The following is a 21,327-nucleotide window of genomic DNA, read 5'->3' as shown; positions in this document are numbered from 1 at the left end:
TCTATCTACATCACATAATTTAATCCCTATGATAATCCTGTGAGTTGAAGGTTTGGTCACAGGAGGAAGATCGACATTGCTGTTCAGCAACTGTGTATTGCTGTATCAGGGGCTCCAGAGCATGGGCTGTGAAGTCACACAGCGCCAAGCTTCTGTCCCTGGCCAGTCTGTCACCTTGAGCACATTATGGAACCCCTCCAAATGATAGTTACCTCATCTGAAAAATGGGAATAAAATAAATACTATTTCATTCTTGGGAGAAATGAGAAAATGGCCAGACCCTGAAATCCCCTTCTGTGTTGTGTGGTTCAGACAAGGGCTGCACTACCCTAGGTCGTCTTCCCAGTCTGCACTCTGGGTGCGTGTGGGAGCAGGAGCTGGGGCGCGGGTTCGCAGCAAGAAGAGTCAGAAACAATTCCGCTCCCTGACAAGAAAATAACAGGAGCCAGAACTGAGGTCTAGCCCGGGGCCTGGCAGTTTGTGGAAGGCAGGGAGGGACCATGCGGTTGAAGAGGGGATTAAGAAGTGTTTAGAGATGTAACGACTGGCCTTGGGGACAGAGGAGATGAGACAAGGTGTATGGTAGAAACTTCAGCCTTCCCTCCCGGAGTTCCGTCTCATTCTCTGAAATTCCTTCTCCATCACGCACTCCAGGCTGCGAAGACGAGGTGGAGTGTGGAACGGGACCGGCGAGGGCAAGCCCGGGGCTGGTGGAGGTTACCTGGCCGCGGCGGGGAGGTGCCAGGCGGCGGGAAAGGCAGGGCGGCGGGCGGGAGGTGTGGCCGGCGGGCGCGGGCCTGTGATTGGGACTCCGCGAGAAGGCCTGGGATTGGAGGGGCCCGGCAGAGCCCGCGAGGAGGTGACGCGGCTGCGGAGGTGACGCGTGCGGTCGCGCGCCCCTTCCGGCGCGGGGAGGGCGCTGAAGATCGGGGCCGCTCGGCCGCAGGCCGCCTCCAACGCCGCGGGATGTAGTGCGGGGGACCGCGGCCCCCAGCACAGCCCGCCCGCCCGGCTGTAAGTCTCCCCGGGGCTGCGCTGTGGGCGGGGACTCGGTGGGAGCGCGGGGACCCTGGGGACCCCGGGGAACCGGCCCAGGCCTGCAGAGGGGACAGCCGTTGGGGGAACGCGCTCCGACTTGCCGAGGGTCCCGGGCCCCCGGTCCGGTGCTGCCCGGCCTCCAGGCGTCCAGGAGGTGGAGGTTGTAAACATTTCCGGCCCCTCCCACTGCGCGCCGCCTCCGCGGCGGCCTAGGTGCGGTGGGCGCTCGTCCCCTGCTGTCCCCGGCTGTTCCCCGACTCCCGGCAGTTCTGTGAGTGCTGCGCCCATAGCCCCGCGGAGTGGAGATGCCTGGGTTCCCCGGGTCGGGACCAGACAGCCAGAGATAAGCCTGGCCCCGAGGCCGCCGCGCTTGGGGAGGGAGGGCTGCGGGCCTAGGTCGCCAACCGCCTCTCAGCGGGGAACACCCGCCGCCCAGGGTGGTCGGGAAGCCCTAAGGTTCCTCGACCAACCATCTTCGGCAGGTCAGGCCGTGACAGTGCCCCCACCTTGATGAGGTGGGAAGGAAGGTTGGTGATCGCTCTGCAGGGTTAAGGTAATCCTGAAGGCTGAAATGCGAGGCAGAATCTAAGCTACTTTGGGGAAAAATGAAATTTCATTACCTTGGAAATCTAAAATTGATGTATGCGTTCTTCTTTCAAGCCTTCGATTTTAAGAGAATAGATAAGTGCTTCCCTCAGTTTCTGGTGCTTCGTGGGAGAATGGGAAACTGACAAGGCCAATTGCAGTTTACACCGTTTCAGAAGTCAGAGGAGCACTAGGAGGCCGTGGTACTTTGCTACATTAACCATAGTATTTCCCTCAAGTAATTTAGAAGAGGGGCTAGAAAATACAGCAGAGAATACATAGGCTGCCGTCTTCAAAACAAATGAAGATTATAATGGCTAGTTCTTTTCTGAAATGAAGCAATAGTGGGGTCTGTTCACTGCTTTTCTCTTTTGCTAGTAGTTGAGTAGGCTACAATGGTGCAACTTCGGTTCCTGAGGTTGTATATTATCTTTATACTGCCAGGAATTTAGAGTGGTGCTAAACAGACTTCAATGTCAGTGTTCCCAGCTTGCAGCCACTAAATTTATTTACTCCAGAAGTAACTTTTATGTACCCATGTTGTGATTTACACTTGGGAAGTCAGTCATAAAAACTGATGTTACCTGTGAAGGCCCATCTTAGGGTAGACCTCCGCAAAACTATACCTAATTGCAGAGTAGAATCTGAAAGCCTTCTTCTATTCTCAGTGGTCAAGACTTTGCCAGCAGGTGGGAGAGAATCTCGGAGAAGTAACAGGAAGCAACATTAATCCACTGATCCCCATTGCTATTAGAAAAAGTACACCACCTTAAGTAGGCTTTTAGGCTATTTTCAGTTTCTTCAGTCTGGCCTCATTTTACCTTTCCAGGACTCTATGGAAAAATGAATTGTTTACTGCCCTTGGGACTGTGTTCTTTCATGGCTTTGTTCACATCGTGTACCCTCCTCGAATGCCCTGTTTCCATCTCTACCTATCAAGATCCTTTCAGAAAATCTTCCACAAAACTTTTCTGGTCACTTCAACTAAAGTTGCACTTTTCTTTTGAATTCCTCCTGCACATGATGGCACTAAGCCTTGTAGTAATGATATTAGGAAAGTTACTTCCCCCACTTAGAGGCCAGCAACCATTTCAAGCCTCTGACCCCTCTTTGCCTTGTCTCTGTGGCCACAATACCATGCATATTGTAAGTAATCAATCGGTATTCTCAGATTAATGAAGTATAGAAATTGCCCTTCTTTCTAGGCCAGAACATTTGTTCTCTCTTTCCATAGGAAATTTCCTTTGACTTCTAATACAAAGCCAAACTGAAACCCTTTAACACTCCTGCTACATTATCCTGTCCCATCTACTTGTTATCACACAGGTAAAATAAGTAGTCGTCTTTATATCTAGAAACTTTGTTAATTATGGTGAAGTTTTTTCTTGGACCAGTACTCATCAACGTTGTTATGTCCATTTGTCCCTAATGTCACTTCCTGAACTTCGTTCCTCTCACCATGCTCAAAGTTGATTCCCTTTTTCCTGCTCAGAAATGTTGGGGCCATAGGCTGGGCATGGTGGCTTACGCCTGTAATTCCAGCACTTTGGGAGGTCAAGGCAGGCAGATCACGAGGTCAGAAGTTTGAGGCCAGTCTGGCTAACGTAGTAAAACCCCGTCTCTACTAAAAATACAAAAAATTAGCCAGGTGTGGTTGTGTGCACCTGTAATCCTAGTTACTCAGGAAGCTGAGGCAGGAGAATCATGTGAACCTGGGAGGTGGAGTGCTGCAGTGAGCCAAGATCACGCCATTGCACTCCAGCCTGGGTGACAGTGGGAGACATCGTCTCAAAAAAAAAAAAGAAAAAAGAAATCTTGGGAACATGAGTGATGTTACAAATTTTAAACTTTGTAACTATCTTGGATTGAAAAGATCCTTGAAAGTACCCTCTAGCCAGACCACTTCCATATATGCCTCTAGTTTGCTTTTGTTTCATTAAGCCTTCTGGGGTACATGGTGTAAAGTGAGTACTATATTGTGCAATTGTATTGACTGTGTATCTGTAATGTACTTGAAAGATGGACATTAAAAATCGGCTCTCGGCCAGGTGCAGTGGCTCACGCCTGTAATCCAGCACTTTGGGAGGCTGAGGCAGGTGGATCACCTGAGGTCAGGGGTTCGAGACCAGCCTGGCCAACATGATGAAACCCTGTCTTTACTAAAAATACAAAAATTAGCCAGACGTCTGGCAGGTGCCAGTAATCCCAGCTACTCAGGAGGCTGAGGCATGAGAATCACTTGAACCTGAGAGGCGGAGGTTACAGTGAGCCAACACCATGCCATCGCACTCCAGCCTGGGGGAATACAGCAAGACTCTTGTCTTAAAAAAAAAAAAAAAAAAAAACTTTGGGAGGCCGAGGTGGGTGGATCACGAGGTCAAGAGATCGAGACCATCCTAGTCAACATGGTGAAACCCCGTCTCTACTAAAAATACAAAAAATTAGCTGGGCACAGTGGTGCTTGCCTGTAATCCCAGCTACTCAGGAGGCTGAGGCAGGAGAATTGCCTGAACCCAGGAGGCGGAGGTTGCAGTGAGCCGAGATCGTGCCATTGCACTCCAGCCTGGGTAACGAGAGCGAAACTCCATCTCAAAAAAAAAAAAAAGCAGGGCTGGCATTGGCTAGGTATGGTGGCTCACGCCTGTAATCCCAACACTTTGGGTGGCTGATGCAGGAGGATTGCTTGAGTCTAGGAGTACTAGGCTGCAGTCAGCTATCATTGCACCACTGCACTCCAGCCTGGGCCACAGAGCAAGACCCTGACTCCAAAAACAAAAAAAAGAAACAGAAAAAATGGGCTGGCATTAAAATCCTTCATATGCCTGTATACTGTTTACTTTTTTTTGTCATGACATTAGGAAAGTGTGCCTGTCCGTTAGGGCTCAAAAACACCCCTTCAGCCAGGCACAGTGGCTCATGCCTGTAATCCCAGCACATTGGGAGGCTAAGGCGAGGGGGATCCAGACTAGCCTGGGCAACATAGTGAGACCTTGTCTGTACAAAAAATAAACAAAATTAGCTGGGCATGGTGGCACATGCCTGTAGTACCAGTTACTAAGACTTGGGAAGTTGAGGTAGGAGGACTGCTTGAGTCTGGCAGGTTGAGGCTGCTTTGAGCTGAGATGACACCACTGCACTCCAGCTTGGGTGACAGAGCAAGACCCTTTCTTTAAAAAAAAAAAAAATACTTCTGTTGGGGAAGAGCTACAAAGGAAGTCAGATTGTTTTTCCACTTGGAATCTTGACATCAAGTAGGAGAGCTGAGGCCCTATTGCTGCAGTTTGGTGATTTCAAACATGTGCCTTTGCTTTGGCTCATATTTCTCCAACACAGCTGTGAAACTATCCTCCTAACAGACAGTAGATAGGGGGAAAGCTGGCTGTGTTCTGTATTTTATTTTATTTTATTATTTTTATTATTTTTATTTTTTGCTTTTTTTGACTTTTACAAACCCTTGTGTCGAGGGCTGACTTTCAATAGATCGCAGCGAGGGAGCTGCTCTGCTGCGTACGAAACCCCGACCCAGAAGGCTGTGTTCTTTATCTATACCGCTAGACTGACCTTGCTTTAGCGCAAGAATTAAGCTAGGCATGGACAGAACCTAGCCATAGAATCTCTAAAGGCCTGGGAACCCTAGATTAAAAACTCTTAGAAGCTTTGTGTCTTCGCCTCCAGGAAAGGTGTGCTGTAACCTAGAAAACTTGGGAATTGGTTCACAGTATAAATGTCTCCAAAACCTGTAAGTGAAATAACTCTCCAGCTAACTGACTGGTGGTTAAAAATCAATCTTTTCCCCAAGTTTGGCACAGGATTATCTTATTTATAGGAGCACAAACCCCTCCCTGCTCCACAGCTTTACTCTAATATCCTAGGTTTATCCAGTTGGAAAGCTTAGTGGTAAAGGTTTATTAGCTTGAGTTGAAGAAATCCCATCAAAAATGCACTCAGTGGAGTTTGGCTCAAATAGAATTTGCTATATTGGGTGTGGCAAGCTTGAGGGGAAAGGCATTTCCTCTAAAATACATAAGGATATAGAAAGCTGGTGGAAAGTTGGCTCTCCTAGGATCATTCTAACACCTTAAGGATTTGTTCTGATTTTACATCATAGACTAAAACACACTTGTAGTTCTCCATTGTATGTGAGTGGTCCACCCCAGAGAAGTGGTATTTTCAGATCCTAGTATTATTTGCTCTTCTTTCTTGCCAGACGTCCGATCCCTATCTCTCCCTTTCCTGTCTCTGTGTTGCTACAGTTTAGAAGACCAAACTGGACAATGGACTTTGCTCACTATGATGACATGATCTCCATTGACCTCCATTGTATGTACTTTAATGCATGATGATATATTTTGTGTGATGAGTTGTAGCTTACTATTAGTTGTGGTATAGGTACTAGTGATAAATGAGCTAGAGGGAATCAGAAGAATTAACAGAAAATGATTTGGACTGAAAAGGGAAAAGACTGTGATGATAGCCAGAAGACCTGAGGGCATGAAAGCTTTTCAGATCAAATGATGAAATTAGTAAGAATGCCAAGCTGGATTCTGCATATGATCTTTGGACCCTAATTGCCCAACTTAAAGTTTCTCTATATTATTCTCATTGCCTTTACTAAAATAGTTACATAGCACTCAAAATAACTGAATTTAGTGTGTGACCATTCTAGTTGAGGGGTTCTCTCCCTCCACTGCCCTCCTGGAGCAATCAAATTGTATCACTTATTTTCTGCATATCACAAACTACCCATGTTATCTGGCTCTTTGAAAACAATGCTATAACTTGTTCAACTTGAATTTTGGACAGTATCTTAGAATGCCTTAGGGTGCTAGTCCTAAATACACTTGCTAAATATTCAACGAATGTGTCGACTTACTCTGGGAAAAGGGATAAAAGAAGCCACCACAAGCACAAGAAAATGCACATGAACCCTTATCTACATGGCTAGAAGCTAAGTCGTATGCTCTCAAGCTGGAATCTGCCCCCTTCATTCATTGGTCTTGAAATATGGGTTCTAACCAAAATAAGAGATATTACTATTTTATAATCCATGTATTGCATCCCAGAACCAGAATTTTGTTTTGTTTTGTTTTGTTTCTGCCCTGGTGGCCTGATCTAAATTACTGCCAACAGTATTCCAAGCTAAGTGTGCCCCTCTTTTCAGACTTATTAAAGATGCCCAAAACTCTTTATGTTTTTTGCTCACGATATAAAATATTTTTTAGTAAAGCTGTTGATTGAGCAGTACTTCACTTTGAGGAAATACGTTTTGAGGTCAGCCTATTGAGAAAGATTTCCCAGTGTCCCTTCTCACGTGGGTTGCCCATCTTCAAGGTTTTCAGAAGCCTCTAGTTTCCTGTTCTCCTTGAGTGCAGTTGTTCACTATGACTGTGTGCTGGCATGTCATCAGAGCCTTGCACATTTATAGGAAGAGGAACTGTCTATGTGTTGACACCATATACAGGTCTGCTGTATAGCAAGTTATTGTTTTTGTCTCTCTTGGACTAGATTTGCCGGTTGCTTTCAGCTGTGCTTGTGGGTTGAGCATAGCATGACTCACAACTGTTTAGAAGTTTGAGGATTGCCCTTACCTGATGTGTTAGTAAGTGTTCTCCAGAAAGAACCAATAGGATACATACATATGGATAGAGGGGGGATTTATTAGGGGTATTGGTTCATGAAGTTATGGGGGCTAAGTCCCGCAATATGCCATCTGCAAGCTAGACAACCAGGGAAGTCAATAACTGTCTCAGTTTAAGGCTGAAGGCCTGAGAACTCAAAGGGCTATTGGTGCATGTCCCAGAATCTCAAGGCAGAAGAAACTGGAGTTTCTGATGTCCAAGGGCAGGAAAAGAAGGGTGTCCCAGCTCCAGGAGGGAAGAAGAAGGGGAGAGAGAGAGAGAAAGAGAGTTTAGGGGTCAAAGAAAGAGATTTATAATCCCTGGGAAGGAATTGTGATTACTCTTAGATAAGAAAGAACACAAGATATCAAAGATACTTGTATGTGTAGTGAACAGCCATGGACGATACAGTGTCTCCCTCAGGAGCAAAGTTATGTTTACTGTCCACTATAAAAGACTGGGGCTCCCTAAGCTTAAGTTTCCTCTCCTGGAATGCAACCCATTCCCTGCACAGGTGTTACCTGGCCGTCCCTGCATTGCAATGTGGTTATTTGGGTTTGGGTGGGGCTTGGGTAACCAATGCAAGAATATGCTAATATTCTGGCTACTGCTATTGCTATAACTAATAAAGTCCTTAGTATGGAGAGTGGGGCTGGGGAGAGTACTAATAATTTACAGCATAGTGGAAATCTTTGGAAACTTTCTCCCTCTTGCCCTCTTCTTTTATTTGCATTTTTCTGAGGCCTGATTAAAGACCACTGCTAAAGTCCAACCCAGGAAATCCAAAGTGTCTGAGATTTTTTCCTAGAAAATGGAATTCTAGGTTTTTCTGATTTTCTGTGTGCCTGTCTCTAGTTTCTGAAATACTCATTTGAGTGGGGCTTAGATTATGGGTTGTGATGGTTGAGACAAGTTCTTGTGGAGCTGGTTATTAGGTATGTGTGTGGCAAAGGGCAAACTGGGGCTGCCTCCTCATCTTCAGCTTCCTGCTTCCAGGTAAGTTCTTGCTTGCTTGCAGGACAGATTGTGATGAAAGCTTGTTATCCCAGGGTTGAACTCAGGCTATAATCCTCTAATAGAATTAGTAGACTTTGCAGAGAAATTAACCACTAGGCATCTGTTCCACAACCAAGTTCCTTTTGTATGTATGACACATTTATCAGAGCATTTGTAGATAATTGTAGATAAAGCCTAGCTGAGTTCAGTTGGCATTTAATTCATTTCTAAGCCTGGATGATCTTATAGTAATTGCAGCCAGATGTTGGCTTTATATTTTTGTACCTCAATCTCAGAGCTAGACCTTTCTTGGGCAGAATGAGGTTTGGGAGTGGTAGGTGAGACTCTTCTCGCTAAATGGTTCCATACCCGTGGGAGGGAGTTGAGGGTGGGTAGCTGGTTTTCTGTGGTGAAGTTGGGTGCCATAACCATAGATCATTTGAAGGCAAGCAACTTAATTGTTATATTTTCAGCCTTACCTATAAGATTAGTGAGGTTCTGGGTAAAGGTTGACATTAGAGAGAACAGGGATAGATTTCATTTAAGTAATTAACTGTTCTTTAGAATTGGAGACAGTATATGGGTTGGTTAGCTTCTTATTCAATATTAGATTGTAGAAATGAAATGTAAGAGGAATAAATTATCAATCCTTCATGTTTGTGTTTCCTTTTAGTGTCAACCATCACAGGGAGATCTCTGCCCCCTGGGGCTGAGAGACCCCAACCTTTCCCCAAGCTGAAGCTGCAGGGTATTGAGGTACCAGCCAGATGTCTTCCCACAAAGGATCTGTGGTGGCACAGGGGAATGGGGCTCCTGCCAGTAACAGGGAAACTGACACGGTGGAACTGGCTGAACTGGGACCCCTGCTAGAAGAGAAGGGCAAACGGGTAATCTCCAACCCTACCAAAGTAAGTCATCTTCCCAGGAGTTGTCCTTTGTATGTCCACTTTCTCTCTTTAGAACTCTGTCACTTTCTCTTTTTTTAAGATCTCACTGTCCAAAAGGAGGAACATAGCCTGGAAATATCTCTACCCAAATCCCTATGATACTATTATAAACATCTCGTTTTCTGTTTCCCTCATTGTAAGCTTTTGGGAGTTCACTCATCTTGGTAACCCCAGTACTTAGCACAAGGCCTGCAGTCCAATAAATAACCAGTAAATGTCTGAATGAATGAAGGAAGCAGTCAATTAGGACGAGGTTTGACTTCATGTAACACACAAAAATCCTTATAGCTTTGACAAGACAGAAGTCTCTCAAGCAAAAGCATTTCAGAAGTAATCAATCCAGGACTGATATGGAGGCTCCAGCACTGTCAGGCACCTGTGTTGCTCCCCCATCACTCTTAATATGTTCCCACATTCTACCCACCATGAAAGAAAAAGGAGGAGAAGAAAGGCCCTCTCTTTCCTTTTTATTTTTATTGAGATGAGGTCTTGCCATATTGCCCAGGCTGGTCTTGAACTCCTGGGCTCAAGTGATCCTCCTCCCTGAGCCTCCCAAAGTGTTGGAATTACAGGTGTGAGCCACTGTGCCCAGCCAACTCTTTCCCTTTTAACAGGACTGTCAGGGCTGGGCACAGGGCTCACACCTGTAGTCCCAACACTTTGAGGCTGAGGCGGGTGGATCACCTGAGGTCCAGAGTTCAAGACCAGTCTGACCAACATGGTGAAACCCTGCTCTACTAAAAATACAGCAATTAGCTGAGTGTGGTGGCACATGCCTGTAATCCCAGCTACTTGGGAGGCTGAGGCAGAAGAATCGCTTGAACCTGGGAGGCAGAGGTTGCAGTGAGCTGAGATCGTGCCATTGCACTCTAGCCTGGGTGACAAGAGTGAAACCCTGTCTCAGAAAAACAAAACTAAATAAAGGAACTATCAGGAAGTACCTCCTAACACTTGGGCCAGAACTTACTTACATAACTAGATTCAGCTGCAGTGGAAGTTAGGAAATGCAGCCTGAGTAAAACTGCAGTAACACTGTCACCCTGAACAAAACCATGGACTTGGTTACTTAGGAAGAGAGAGAATGGATATTGGGGTAGGCTGGCTGGAAGCTGTAGCACAAAATCTAAGATGGACCATGTGTTTACCAGGGACCATCAACAACAGGAGAGGTATAGCCCAGAGAAGGAGTTGAGCTGCCAGGCTCTCTATAGCCGTGATTCAGAGCCTTGGGATAGAGAGCGAGAAAGTTCTCTCCCTTTCACAGCCAAGTGCTCTCCTGGGTGCACTCTTTTAGGCCCTGGAGTGAGTACTGCTGTTTTCCACCGAACCAGTTCTGAGGCCCTGGTACTCCTGGGAGCTGCTATAGATAAAATGTTTCAGTCATGACAGCATCCCCAGAGTCAGTGAACAGGGAACTCTGAACACAATTATCGTTAAGGAAATCTCTGAGACTCTGTGTCTTTTTCATCGTTTTGAAAACATAGGCTGGGTGTTGTGGCTCATGCCTGTAATCCCAGCACTTTGGGAGGCCAAGGTGGGAGGATAACTTGAGGTCAGGAGTTTGAGACCAGCCTGGTCAACATGGTGAAACCCCATATCTACTAAAAATATAAAAATTAGTTGGGTGTGGTGGTGGGTGCCTGTAATCTCTGCTACTTAGGAGGCTGAGGCATAAAAATTGCTTGAACCCAGGAGACAGAGGTTGCAGTGAGCAGAGATCACACCACTGTACTCCAGCCTGGGCAACAGAGGGAGATTCCATCTCAAAAAAAAAAAAAAAGAAGAAGGGCTGGTCACGGTGGCTCATGCTTGTAATCCCAGCACTTTGGGAGGCCAAGGCGGGCAGATCACCTGAGGTCAGAAGTTCAAGACCAGCTTGGCCAACATGGTGAAACCCTGTCTCTACTAAAAATACAAAAATTAGGCCAGGCGCAGTGGCTCACGCCTGTAATCCAAGCACTTTGGAGGCCAAGGCAGGTGGATCACCTGAGGTCGGGAGTCCAAGACCAGCCTGACCAACATGGTGAAACCCCGTCTTTAAAAAAAATACAAAAATTAGCTGGGTGTGGTGGCATACACCTGTAATCCCAGCTAATCGGGAGGCTGAGGCAGGAGAATAGCTGGAACGTGGGAAGCGGAGGTTTCAGTGAGCCAAGATCGCACACTGCACTCCAGCATGGGCAACAGAGTGAGACCCTGTCTCAAGAAAGAAGGAGAGAGACAGAGAGAGAGAGAGGGGAGAGAGGGGGTATGGTAGAGAGAGAGAAAAAAAAATAGAAAAAAAAAAAAGAAAAAAAGAAAGAAAATGTAATGGCCTAAAAGAGAGAACTATTTGGGAAACAGGGGGAAGTTGAGAACCACTGTCCTAGAGAAAGGATGTTATTCAGTGCCTAGAGCTGGTATGCTAATCTTGCACTCCTCCAGTGCTAGTCTGTGAGAGTCCTTCTCTTACGCACTGTACATAGAGTGTTCACTGCAGCATTTATGAAGGATTTATAAGTCTCTAGTGTTGTAAACTCAGTATGCGTGCTTTTGGAGAAGAGACCACAAAACCCTCTGTAGGAAAGAGGCTGGGCAGAAGGCGTTAGGTTTGGATTTTTCTGGGTCTCTCTGCTCTGGAATAATACAGTTTATGAGATGACTCCCTGGATTGTTGCGGGTTTTTTCCCCCCGCAGGCTGAAGAAGAGCAAACATGCCCAGTGCCCCAGGAAGAAGAGGAGGAGGTGCGGGTACTGACACTTCCGCTGCAAGCCCACCATGCCATGGAGAAGATGGAGGAGTTTGTGTACAAGGTGTGGCCAGTGAGCTTCTGTCCTGGAAGGGGAAGGGCAGCAGGCCTGTCTGGGATGTTCCCAGCCAGCAAGCTTGTGCTGGGTTGAAGAACTTTTACTCCTGGGAAGGAGTGGATTTGTTTTTTTGGTTAAGATGAGGTAAATCAATGTGAAGATGGCTAAATTTTTTCTGCCTACTCTGTGAGGCATTGTTCAAAATATATTCTTAAAACAGGGGTTCTTTTCTATGCAAGGGATCCCTTTGGAAGTCATCAAAATATTTCAGTATGACATACTAATATGAGTGCCTTTATTAACACATTAAATGTGCATTAATGATAAGCACTCATGTATTTTATTAAAGTTTGCAATTTCCGAGTAGTGATAAATAGAGTATTTTGAGATACCTGCAGGACTCATGTGTGAAAGTACCTGATTTCTATTGGTGACAAAGCCACAAGTTCTACTAATACTGTGGTTTGTTGCCTATGCTTATAATTGAGGAAAATGCTCAATTTGCTTAGAGCTAAATGGAAATACAATTTTTTTTTTCCATCATTCCTCAGATCCTGTCCATAGTGCATGGATCCTAGATTAAGAACCCCTACTCCTTGGCCGGGCGTGGTGGCTCAAGCCTGTAATCCCAGCACTTTGGGAGGCCAAGGCGGGTGGATCACAAGGTCAAGAGATCGAGACCATCCTGGTCAACATGGTGAAACCCCGTCTCTACTAAAGATACAAAAAATTAGCTGGGCATGGTGGCGCGTCCCTGTAATCCCAGCTACTCAGGAGGCTGAGGCAGGAGAATTGCCTGAACCCAGGAGGCGGAGGTTGCGGTGAGCCGAGATCGCGCCATTGCACTCCAGCCTGGGTAACAAGAGCGAAACTCCGTCTCAAAAAAAAAAAAAAAAAAAAAAAAAGAACCCCTACTCTTAAAAGACATGGCGCCAGGCATGGTGGCTCACGCTTGTAATCCCAGCACTTTGGGAGGCCGAGACAGGCCGTTTCCTGGCTAACACTGTGAAACCGTGTCTCTACCAAAATTAAAAAATTAGCCGGGCATAGTGGCATGCGCCTGTAGCCCTGGCTACTTGGGAGGCTGAGGCAAGAGAATCCCTTGAACCCAGGAGGCGGAGGTTGCCATGAGCTGAGATCACGCCACTGCACTCCAGCCTGGGCGACAGAGCAAGACTCTGGGCAGATCACAAGGTCGAGAGATCGAGACCATCTTGGCCAACATGGTGAAACCCCATCTCTACTAAAATAACAAAAATTAGCTGGGCGTGGTGGTGCGTGCCTGTAGTCCCAGCTACTTGGGAGGCTGAGGCAGGAGAATTGCTTGAACCCAGGAGGCGGAGGTTGCAGTGAGCCAAGATCACGCCCCTGCACTCTAGCCTGGCGCCTAGCAACAGAGCAAGACTCTGTCTCAAAAAAAAAAAAAAAAAAACCAAACTTTGTTTATTTTTGTTTGTTTGTTTTCAGTATATCAAGTTTGAAATTTCAAGTATCCTAAAGGAGGTTGTACCATATTTTCTTGAAAGGTTGAGAAACAGTGACCTAAAACTTCTCCAGATAAACTAACATGAAACAAAGACAAAGGGATTTTTTTCTTTTTCTTTTTTTTTTTTTTTGAGACAGAGTCTTGCTTGCCCAGGCTGGAGTGCAGTGGAGCAATCTCAGCTCACTGCAACCTCCGCCTATGTCAGGTTCAATCGATTCTCCTGCCTCAGCCTCCCAAGTACCTGGGATTAAAGATGCCTGCCACCACGCCTGGCTAATTTTTTCTATTTGTAGTAGAGATGGGGTTTCACCATAATGGTCAGGCAGGTCTTCAACTCCTGACCTCAGGTGATCCACCTGCCTCAGCCTCCCTTAGTGCTGGGATTATAGACCCCGATTTTTTTTTCTTTTTTTTTTTTGAGACAGAGTCTTGCTCTGTCACCAGGCTGGAGTGCAGTGTCACAATCTTGGCTCACTACAGCCTCCACCTCCTGGGTTTAAGCAATTCTCCTGCTTCAGCCTCCTGAATAGCTGGGATTATAGCTGCGCACCACCACAGCTGACTAATTTTTGTATTTTTAATAGAGATGGGGTTTCACCATGTTGATCAGGCTGGTCTTGAAATCCTGACCTTGTGATCTGCCTGCTTCGGCCTCCCAAAATGCTGGGATTAACAGGCCTGAGCCACTGTGCCCAGCTGGATTTTTTTTTTTAATGATGAATCAGGACTCCACTAGCCCTGTTCGTGTTATGTCTTGGATATCTCCCGGTCCAGACTGGTTCTCAACTATTACCTAGGACCATTCAGAGCCTGATTGACATCTTCCTAGACTGGTTCTCCATCATTGCTTGTCCTTGGGGAAGGTACTATTCTCCAGTGCCCTACCTAGAGAAAGTGTGTATGTTCTAGGTCTGGGAGGGACGTTGGAGGGTCATCCCATACGATGTGCTCCCTGACTGGCTAAAGGACAATGACTATCTGCTACATGGCCATAGACCACCCATGCCCTCTTTTCGGGCTTGCTTCAAGAGTATCTTCCGCATCCATACAGAAACTGGCAACATCTGGACCCATCTGCTTGGTGAGTGATTTGGAAGGTTAAAAGTTGAATTTGTTGTCTCCCTAACTGCCAAGGGATTATAGAGCCAAACAAAGGTGCTCAGATTGATTATCAGCTGGGGCTCTGTCTTTAAACTGCTAGTGACTGGAAGCTAGTGACCCTTGGCTGATCTTTAAAACCGACAGTAAAAGGCCTAGAAACCAAAGAAATTGGGACTAAATATTCTCTTGTGATCCCTGGCAGAACTGTTCTAGGTGGAGACAATTCCTTCTACTTCGTAATTTCCCACTGTGAAAGTAAAATGTCAACATTTCAAAAAGTGGTCCTTTTGTCTGGGTTTTTGTGACCGGTGCCACTTTCTCTGAAACGTTTGACTGCAGTTACACAGCTTTCTAATTTTTTAAAAAATTTCAATAGCTCTCGGGGTGGGGGGTTTTGGTTACATGGATGAATTATATAGTGGTGAATTCTGAGATTTTAATGCACCCACAACCTGAGTAGTGTACATTGTACCCAATATGTAGTTTTTCTATCCCACACCCCTACCTCATCCTCCCAGTTCTGAGTCTCCAAAGTCCATTATATCACTCTGTATGCCTCTGCATACTCATAGCTTAGCTCCCACTTATGAGTGAGAACATATGCTGTATTTGATTTTTCATTCCTAAGTTACTTAGAATAGCGGCCTTCAGCTTCATCCAGGTTGCTGCAAAAGACATTATTGCATTCCTTTTTATGGCCGAGTAGTATTCCATGGTGTATATATATACCACATTTTCTTTATTCACTCATTGGTCAATGGGCACATAGGTTGGTTCCATATCTTTACAGTTGTGAATTGTGCAAGAAACACACGTGTGCATGTGTCTTTCTCATATAACTTCTTTTCCTTTGGGTAGATACTTAGTAGTGGGATTCGTGGATCAAATGGTAGCTCTATTTTTGGTTCTTTAGGGAATCTCTAAAGGTTGTATAAATTTATAATTTACATGCCCACAAGTAGTGTATATTCACTCCCCTTTCACCACATCCATGCCAACATCTGTTGTTTTCTTGACAGTTTAATAATGACCATTCTTGTAGGAGTAAGGTGGTATCTAATTGTGCTTTTAATTTGCATTTCCCTGATGATCAGTGATGTTGCCCATAGCTCACTGATTCAAAAACGTCAGCTGTCCAGTGTACATATTCCCTTTTTCCTTACCGGTTTTTTCTTTTTTTTATTTTACCCTCCTGCAGGTTTTGTGCTGTTTCTCTTTTTGGGAATCTTGACCATGCTCAGACCAAATATGTACTTCATGGCCCCTCTACAGGAGAAGGTGGTTTTTGGGATGTTCTTCTTGGGTGCAGTGCTCTGCCTCAGCTTCTCCTGGCTCTTTCATACCGTTTATTGTCATTCAGAGAAAGTCTCTCGGACTTTTTCCAAGTGAGTGGAAAGAACAGCATAGCAAAAGACTGTGCACTGTTGTCACATCTTGAGATCCCAGTGCTGACCGGGTGCTAGGAGCTTGTATAACTCCTAAAGCTTTCTTGGTATGCCAGAGGAAAAGTTCTGTGTTCCGTGGGGATACTGGGGTGATGAAGCCTCTTAAACACTTCATGAACAGACTTACTACATCCTCCTCAACAGATGGAGACCAACTGTGGAATATACTTTCTACCTGGAAAATACTATCTTTTGTGAGGCTTGGAATGCCAGTAGGCTGCTTTCCAAGACCTTGTACCCATTCCTACAGTAACTTACTATTGGCCCAAGCCAAGTAGGGCGTGGTAAATAGTCTGTGCTTCGTTCTGCTGGTGCTCCTACTCACCAGTCAGCTAAAGCTTATCTTTGCTCCCCATGCATTGCTGGAAGCTCCAGATGTCCATCCTTGTGTCTTTCGCTCTTCCCCAGCTGTGAGCCTGGGGTTCTATTTGTTTGCTTGTTTTTGTTGTTATTGTTGGTTTTGGTGGTGACGGTGGTGTATTATTTTGTTTTTCCTAATGACACCAGTAAGAAGGGTACATGTTCCTCATTTGAAAAGTCAACTAAGACAGAACAAGCTGGAGTACCCCTTAATACTACCTCCAATTTAAGAATTCTGTTTTTATAAAAATAAAAAAAAAAAATTCTGTTTTTAGAACTCATTCTGTCAGAATAGGAGAATTTTCAAAGCCCTTCCTGAGTGTGACACTGGGAACCAGCTGGATTGTGATGGAATTTCTAAACTCAAATGTGTACCAGGGGAGATACAGCTGTTCACTAGTAAGGGAAAGGGATAGAGTTTTGAGTGGGGATTCTTAGAGACTTTTCCATTGTAAAATCACAGTTACCTTGTGGAATTTTAATCCAGAATACAGGATAGATTGTATGGGAAATGAGAGGATGGTTAAATCTGAGAGCAGGCAGAGAACAAAAAGAGCTAGTTAAATGAACCATACAAATTCATTTCGCCCACTGATTTGTTTCATGTTTGTGGTTTTTTTAGACTGGACTATTCAGGGATTGCTCTTCTAATTATGGGGAGCTTTGTCCCCTGGCTCTATTATTCCTTCTACTGCTCCCCACAGCCACGGCTCATCTACCTCTCCATCGTCTGCGTCCTGGGCATTTCTGCCATCATTGTGGCACAGTGGGACCGGTTTGCCACTCCTAAGCACCGGCAGACAAGAGCAGGTAGGTCAGAAGACATATGTAAACCTCAGAGGTTTTGGACCTTAGGCCTGAGCCTTAGGTTTGCAGCTTGAGAACCCCACCCAAACCTATCTGAGCCTCAAGGTTTGCAGCTTGAGAACCCCACCCAAACCCTGATTTGTGTTTCAGAAATTTCAAAACAGCATCAATTTCAAAGATCAATTCTCCCCCAAGTGTAGTACTATTTCAGTAGAATGCTAGGACAGATCATTACCCAGCTGGTCAATTAACTGCAAGCAGAGATACAGCTACTCTTACACACGGTTTGTGACAGTTTAAAAATGTAGCACGCACAGTAATTTTAGTGACCTGAGTCCCAAGCACTTAGACCCAGGGATTAAAATTAAACACTCAGAGGCATTTTACTAAGGGAATGGAATGCTTGGTTTGGCGAATGAAAATACCTTGAGCATAAACACTGGTAACAAAGTAATAGCTACAAGCATAAACATCTATGTGTTGTCTCATCTCATCTGGACTCTTATTTTAAGCTTTTATTACTTGCAGCAACACCACCAATTACCTCTAGTCTTTAGCCCCTTTACAATTAATATCTGCTATGTTTTAACCTTCAGTAAAAATAATTAAATGTTGGCCGGCGCGGTGGCTTATGCCTGTAATCCCAGCACTTTGGGAGGCCGAGGAGGGTGGATCACTTGAGGTCAGGAGTTTGAGACCAGCCTGGCCGACATGACGAAACCCTGTCTCTACTAAAAATATAAAAATTAGCTGACGTTTTGGCAGGTGCCTGTAATCCCAACTACTCGAGAGGCTGAGGCGGGAGGATCACTTGAACCCGGGGGACGGAGGTTGCAGTGAGCCAAGATCATACCACTGCACTCCAGCTTGGACAACAGAGCAAGACTCTATCTCAAAAAAAATTAATAATAATAAAATATTTATCAAGCACTAGCCACATGCCATGCACTGTGCTTAAACAAGGGTATCTACAAAGATGGAGAGGTGGTCCCTGCCCTTCAGCTACATGTAGTGCAATGGTGCTGAGACAAGTACCCATTCTTCCCTTGCTCTTGCCTTATCTGTGTGTCTCAGCAGCTACAGGATAACTGCTAAGCTGGGTATATCTGTCTGCTCAGGAGGTCAGAGTCCTGGTTATGTGAGACTTCTGTGATCTTAACAGGAAGCCTGTCCTACACTTCTCTGACTTGGTAGCCAACTGAAGCCTTGCCATCTAAGTTGTGTACCCAAGTTAGCCATCAAAGGGTTCTGACACATCATTTTTACCTAAATTCCTAACAGATAATTCGAATATGAGATGTTTGTTATTAGTGCTCCTTAAAGGCTAGTAAGCACTTACACAGCTTCTTCCCCTTGATGACATAGTAGAAATATCTGCTGAGTGTTATCCATCTTGTAGCTAAGTTTCCTAAACATGTACTGTTCATCCAGAAATAGCTAATTATCATAAACATTTGAATTCCAGAGTACGACAGCAGTGCCTTCCACGTGCTGGCTGTTTCCTTGCTTGACAGTCTGATGTCTGTTCTGTTCAGGGGTGTTCCTGGGACTTGGCTTGAGTGGTGTCGTGCCCACCATGCACTTTACTATCGCCGAGGGCTTTGTCAAGGCCACCACGGTGGGCCAGATGGGCTGGTTCTTCCTCATGGCTGTGATGTACATCACCGGAGCTGGCCTTTATGCTGCTCGAATTCCTGAGCGCTTCTTTCCTGGAAAATTTGACATATGGGTAAGAAATGAGTCTTCCAGCAGGGCCTTTGATGGTGAGTGAGCAGCCCAGAGTTAAAGGTCTGAGGCAAGGGTGGGAAGAGACTGGGATCATATAGTGTTAGAAGGTACGTACACACACGTTGGAGGAAAACTGTCAATATTAACACTTTGGTGTGTCTCTCTGACAAGGACTGTGTTTTTAAAACTTTCTAAATGTACCACTTTTATGATATTAACATAATTGTTTAATTAAGGAGAAACTAGAAGGAGTAAATGCTTTCTCCTACTTGTTTCTTATTCCTCCGTGCGGTATCCTAAAGGCTCTTCTCTTTTGATTTCTGCAGTTCCAGTCTCATCAGATTTTCCATGTCTTGGTGGTGGCAGCAGCCTTTGTCCACTTCTATGGGGTCTCCAACCTTCAGGAATTCCGTTATGGCCTAGAAGGTGGCTGTACTGATGACACCCTTCTCTGAGCCTTCCCACCTGCGGGGTGGAGGAGGAACTTCCCAAGTGCTTTTAAAAATAACTTCTTTGCTGAAGTGAGAGGAAGAGTCTGAGTTGTCTGTTTCCAGAAGAAACCTCTTAGAGAATTCAGTACCAACCAAGCTTCAGCCCACTTTCACACCCACTGGGCAATAAACTTTCCATTTCCATTCTCCCAGCTGGGGATCGGGCATGGTTTAACTTAGCCATCCCCTCCTCGGCATCACCCTCCTCAGCAAGGCACCTACCGGCTCCTCACAGAGACAGTACTTTAAAACTCATGTTGAGATTTTATCTTCTCCTCCAACCATTTTGGGAAAATGATGGACTGGGACTCTTCAGAAATTCTGTCTTTTTTCTGGAAGAAAATGTCCCTCCCTTACCCCCGTCCTTACTTTGTATCCTGGCTTATAACAGGCCACCCATTTTTGTAGCACACTTTTCAAAAACAATTATATACCCTGGTCCCATCTTTCTAGGGCCTGGATCTGCTTACAGAGCAGGAAGAATAAAGCCACCAACTCTTACCTAGCCCGGCTAATCATGGAAGTGTGTCCAGGCTTCAAGTAACTTGAGTTTTAATTTTTTTTTTTTCTTGGCAGAGTAATGTAAAATTTAAATGGGGAAAGATATTTAATATTTAATACTAAGCTTTAAAAAGAAACCTGCTATCATTGCTATGTATCTTGATGCAAAGACTATGATGTTAATAAAAGAAAGTACAGAAGACACTTGGCATTCAAAGATTTCACATGTATGGTCTTGATTATTTGCACACAACTCCAAAAGATTAAGACAGACCAGTGATAATTTCAGATTCTCCTGAGGCACAAATTGGAATCATAGGCATTGACAGGGTGGCACATGCAGGCCAATAAATGAACCTAAGTGAACTCCTAGCATCTGTTCCCCAATATGGCTCTTTTTAAATGCAATTATTGCATGGACTATCTTTTTTAATTTTTTTTTTCATGGAGCCATTTGGAAAAAATAGACCATCTTGTTAAAGAAATCAGGATGCGATAGTAGTGTTCAGTAATTAGAAGATTCTCAGGGCCGGGTGTGGTAGCTCATGCCTGTAATCCCAGCACTTTGGGAGGCCGAGGCAGGTGGATTGGTTGAGGCCAGGAGTTCAAGACCAGCCTAGCCAACATGGTGAAACCCCGTCTTTACTAAAAATGCAAAAATTAGATGGGTGTGGTGGTAGGCACCTATAATCCCAGCTACTCAGGAGGCTAAGGCACGAGAATCACTTGAACCTGGGAGGTAGAGGTTGCAGTAAGCTGAGGTCACACCATTGCACTCTGGCCTGGGCATCAGAGCAAGACTCTGTCTCAAAAAATAGTAGTAATGGGCCAGACACTGTGGCTTGCACCTGTAATCCCAACACTTTGGGAGGCCAAGGTGGGTGGATCTGAGGTCAGGAGTTCAAGACCAGCCTGGCCAAGATGGTGAAACCCTGTCTCTACTAAAAATACAAAAACTAGCTGGGCATGGTGGCAGGCACCTCAGGAGGCTGAGGCAGAGAATTGCTTGAAACTGGGAGGCAGAGGTTACAGTGAGCCAAGATCGTGCCACTGCACTCCAGCATGGGTGACAGAGCAAGACTCCATCTAAAAACAAAAAAACTAATAGTGATAATAATTAGAAGATTATCAAAAGTGTTAGGATATATCCCAAAGTTTAAGGATATATCCCACGTTGCCTAAGGTTGCCTCATCCAGGGGTCATTCCATGCCTTTCAATGCTAGTGTGAATTGTACTCAACCTGACGTGACATTAGATAGCACAGTGATCATTTCTCAGCGAATGCAGGAAGTTTAAGAGCAGTCTTCTCAAGTTAAAGTTGGGTTCACATCAAGGATCAAGTTTCTAAACTGGAAGAACAAATGATCCTTTTATAAAAATAATCCACCTACACCAACGTGAAAAGTTTCTCTGCCTCAAGTGGTAACCAGGGAAAT

At 45.2% G+C, this 21,327-nt stretch overlaps 1 protein-coding gene across 3 annotated transcripts; it reads left to right on the top strand.

Moving 5' to 3' along the window:
* The first annotated feature begins 887 nt into the window (after positions 1-887).
* On the top strand, positions 888-20,094 carry ADIPOR1 (adiponectin receptor 1). 3 transcript variants are annotated; one of them, XM_012459451.3, is made up of 8 exons: positions 888-1,014; positions 8,911-9,145; positions 11,861-11,977; positions 14,367-14,538; positions 15,757-15,943; positions 16,986-17,173; positions 18,706-18,899; positions 19,225-20,094. In XM_012459451.3, exons 2-8 carry the CDS (start codon positions 9,005-9,007, stop codon positions 19,351-19,353), a joined length of 1,128 nt encoding a protein of 375 aa, XP_012314874.1. In that variant the 5' UTR covers positions 888-1,014; positions 8,911-9,004; the 3' UTR covers positions 19,354-20,094. The 3 variants fall into 3 exon arrangements, with proteins under 3 accessions (XP_012314874.1, XP_012314876.1, XP_012314875.1); XM_012459453.3 differs by lacking the exon at positions 888-1,014 and adding an exon at positions 1,224-1,309; XM_012459452.3 differs by lacking the exon at positions 888-1,014 and adding an exon at positions 5,876-5,943.
* Positions 20,095-21,327: the final 1,233 nt, after the last annotated feature.

This window comes from Aotus nancymaae, unplaced genomic scaffold, assembly GCF_030222135.1.
Source record: "Aotus nancymaae isolate 86718 unplaced genomic scaffold, 86718_ANA_hifiasm-v0.15.2.pri h1tg000039l, whole genome shotgun sequence".
Classification (NCBI taxonomy): Eukaryota; Metazoa; Chordata; class Mammalia; order Primates; family Aotidae; genus Aotus; species Aotus nancymaae.
Note: the sequence above shows the minus strand (reverse complement) of the source record. Positions and strands in the feature narration are given on the sequence as shown.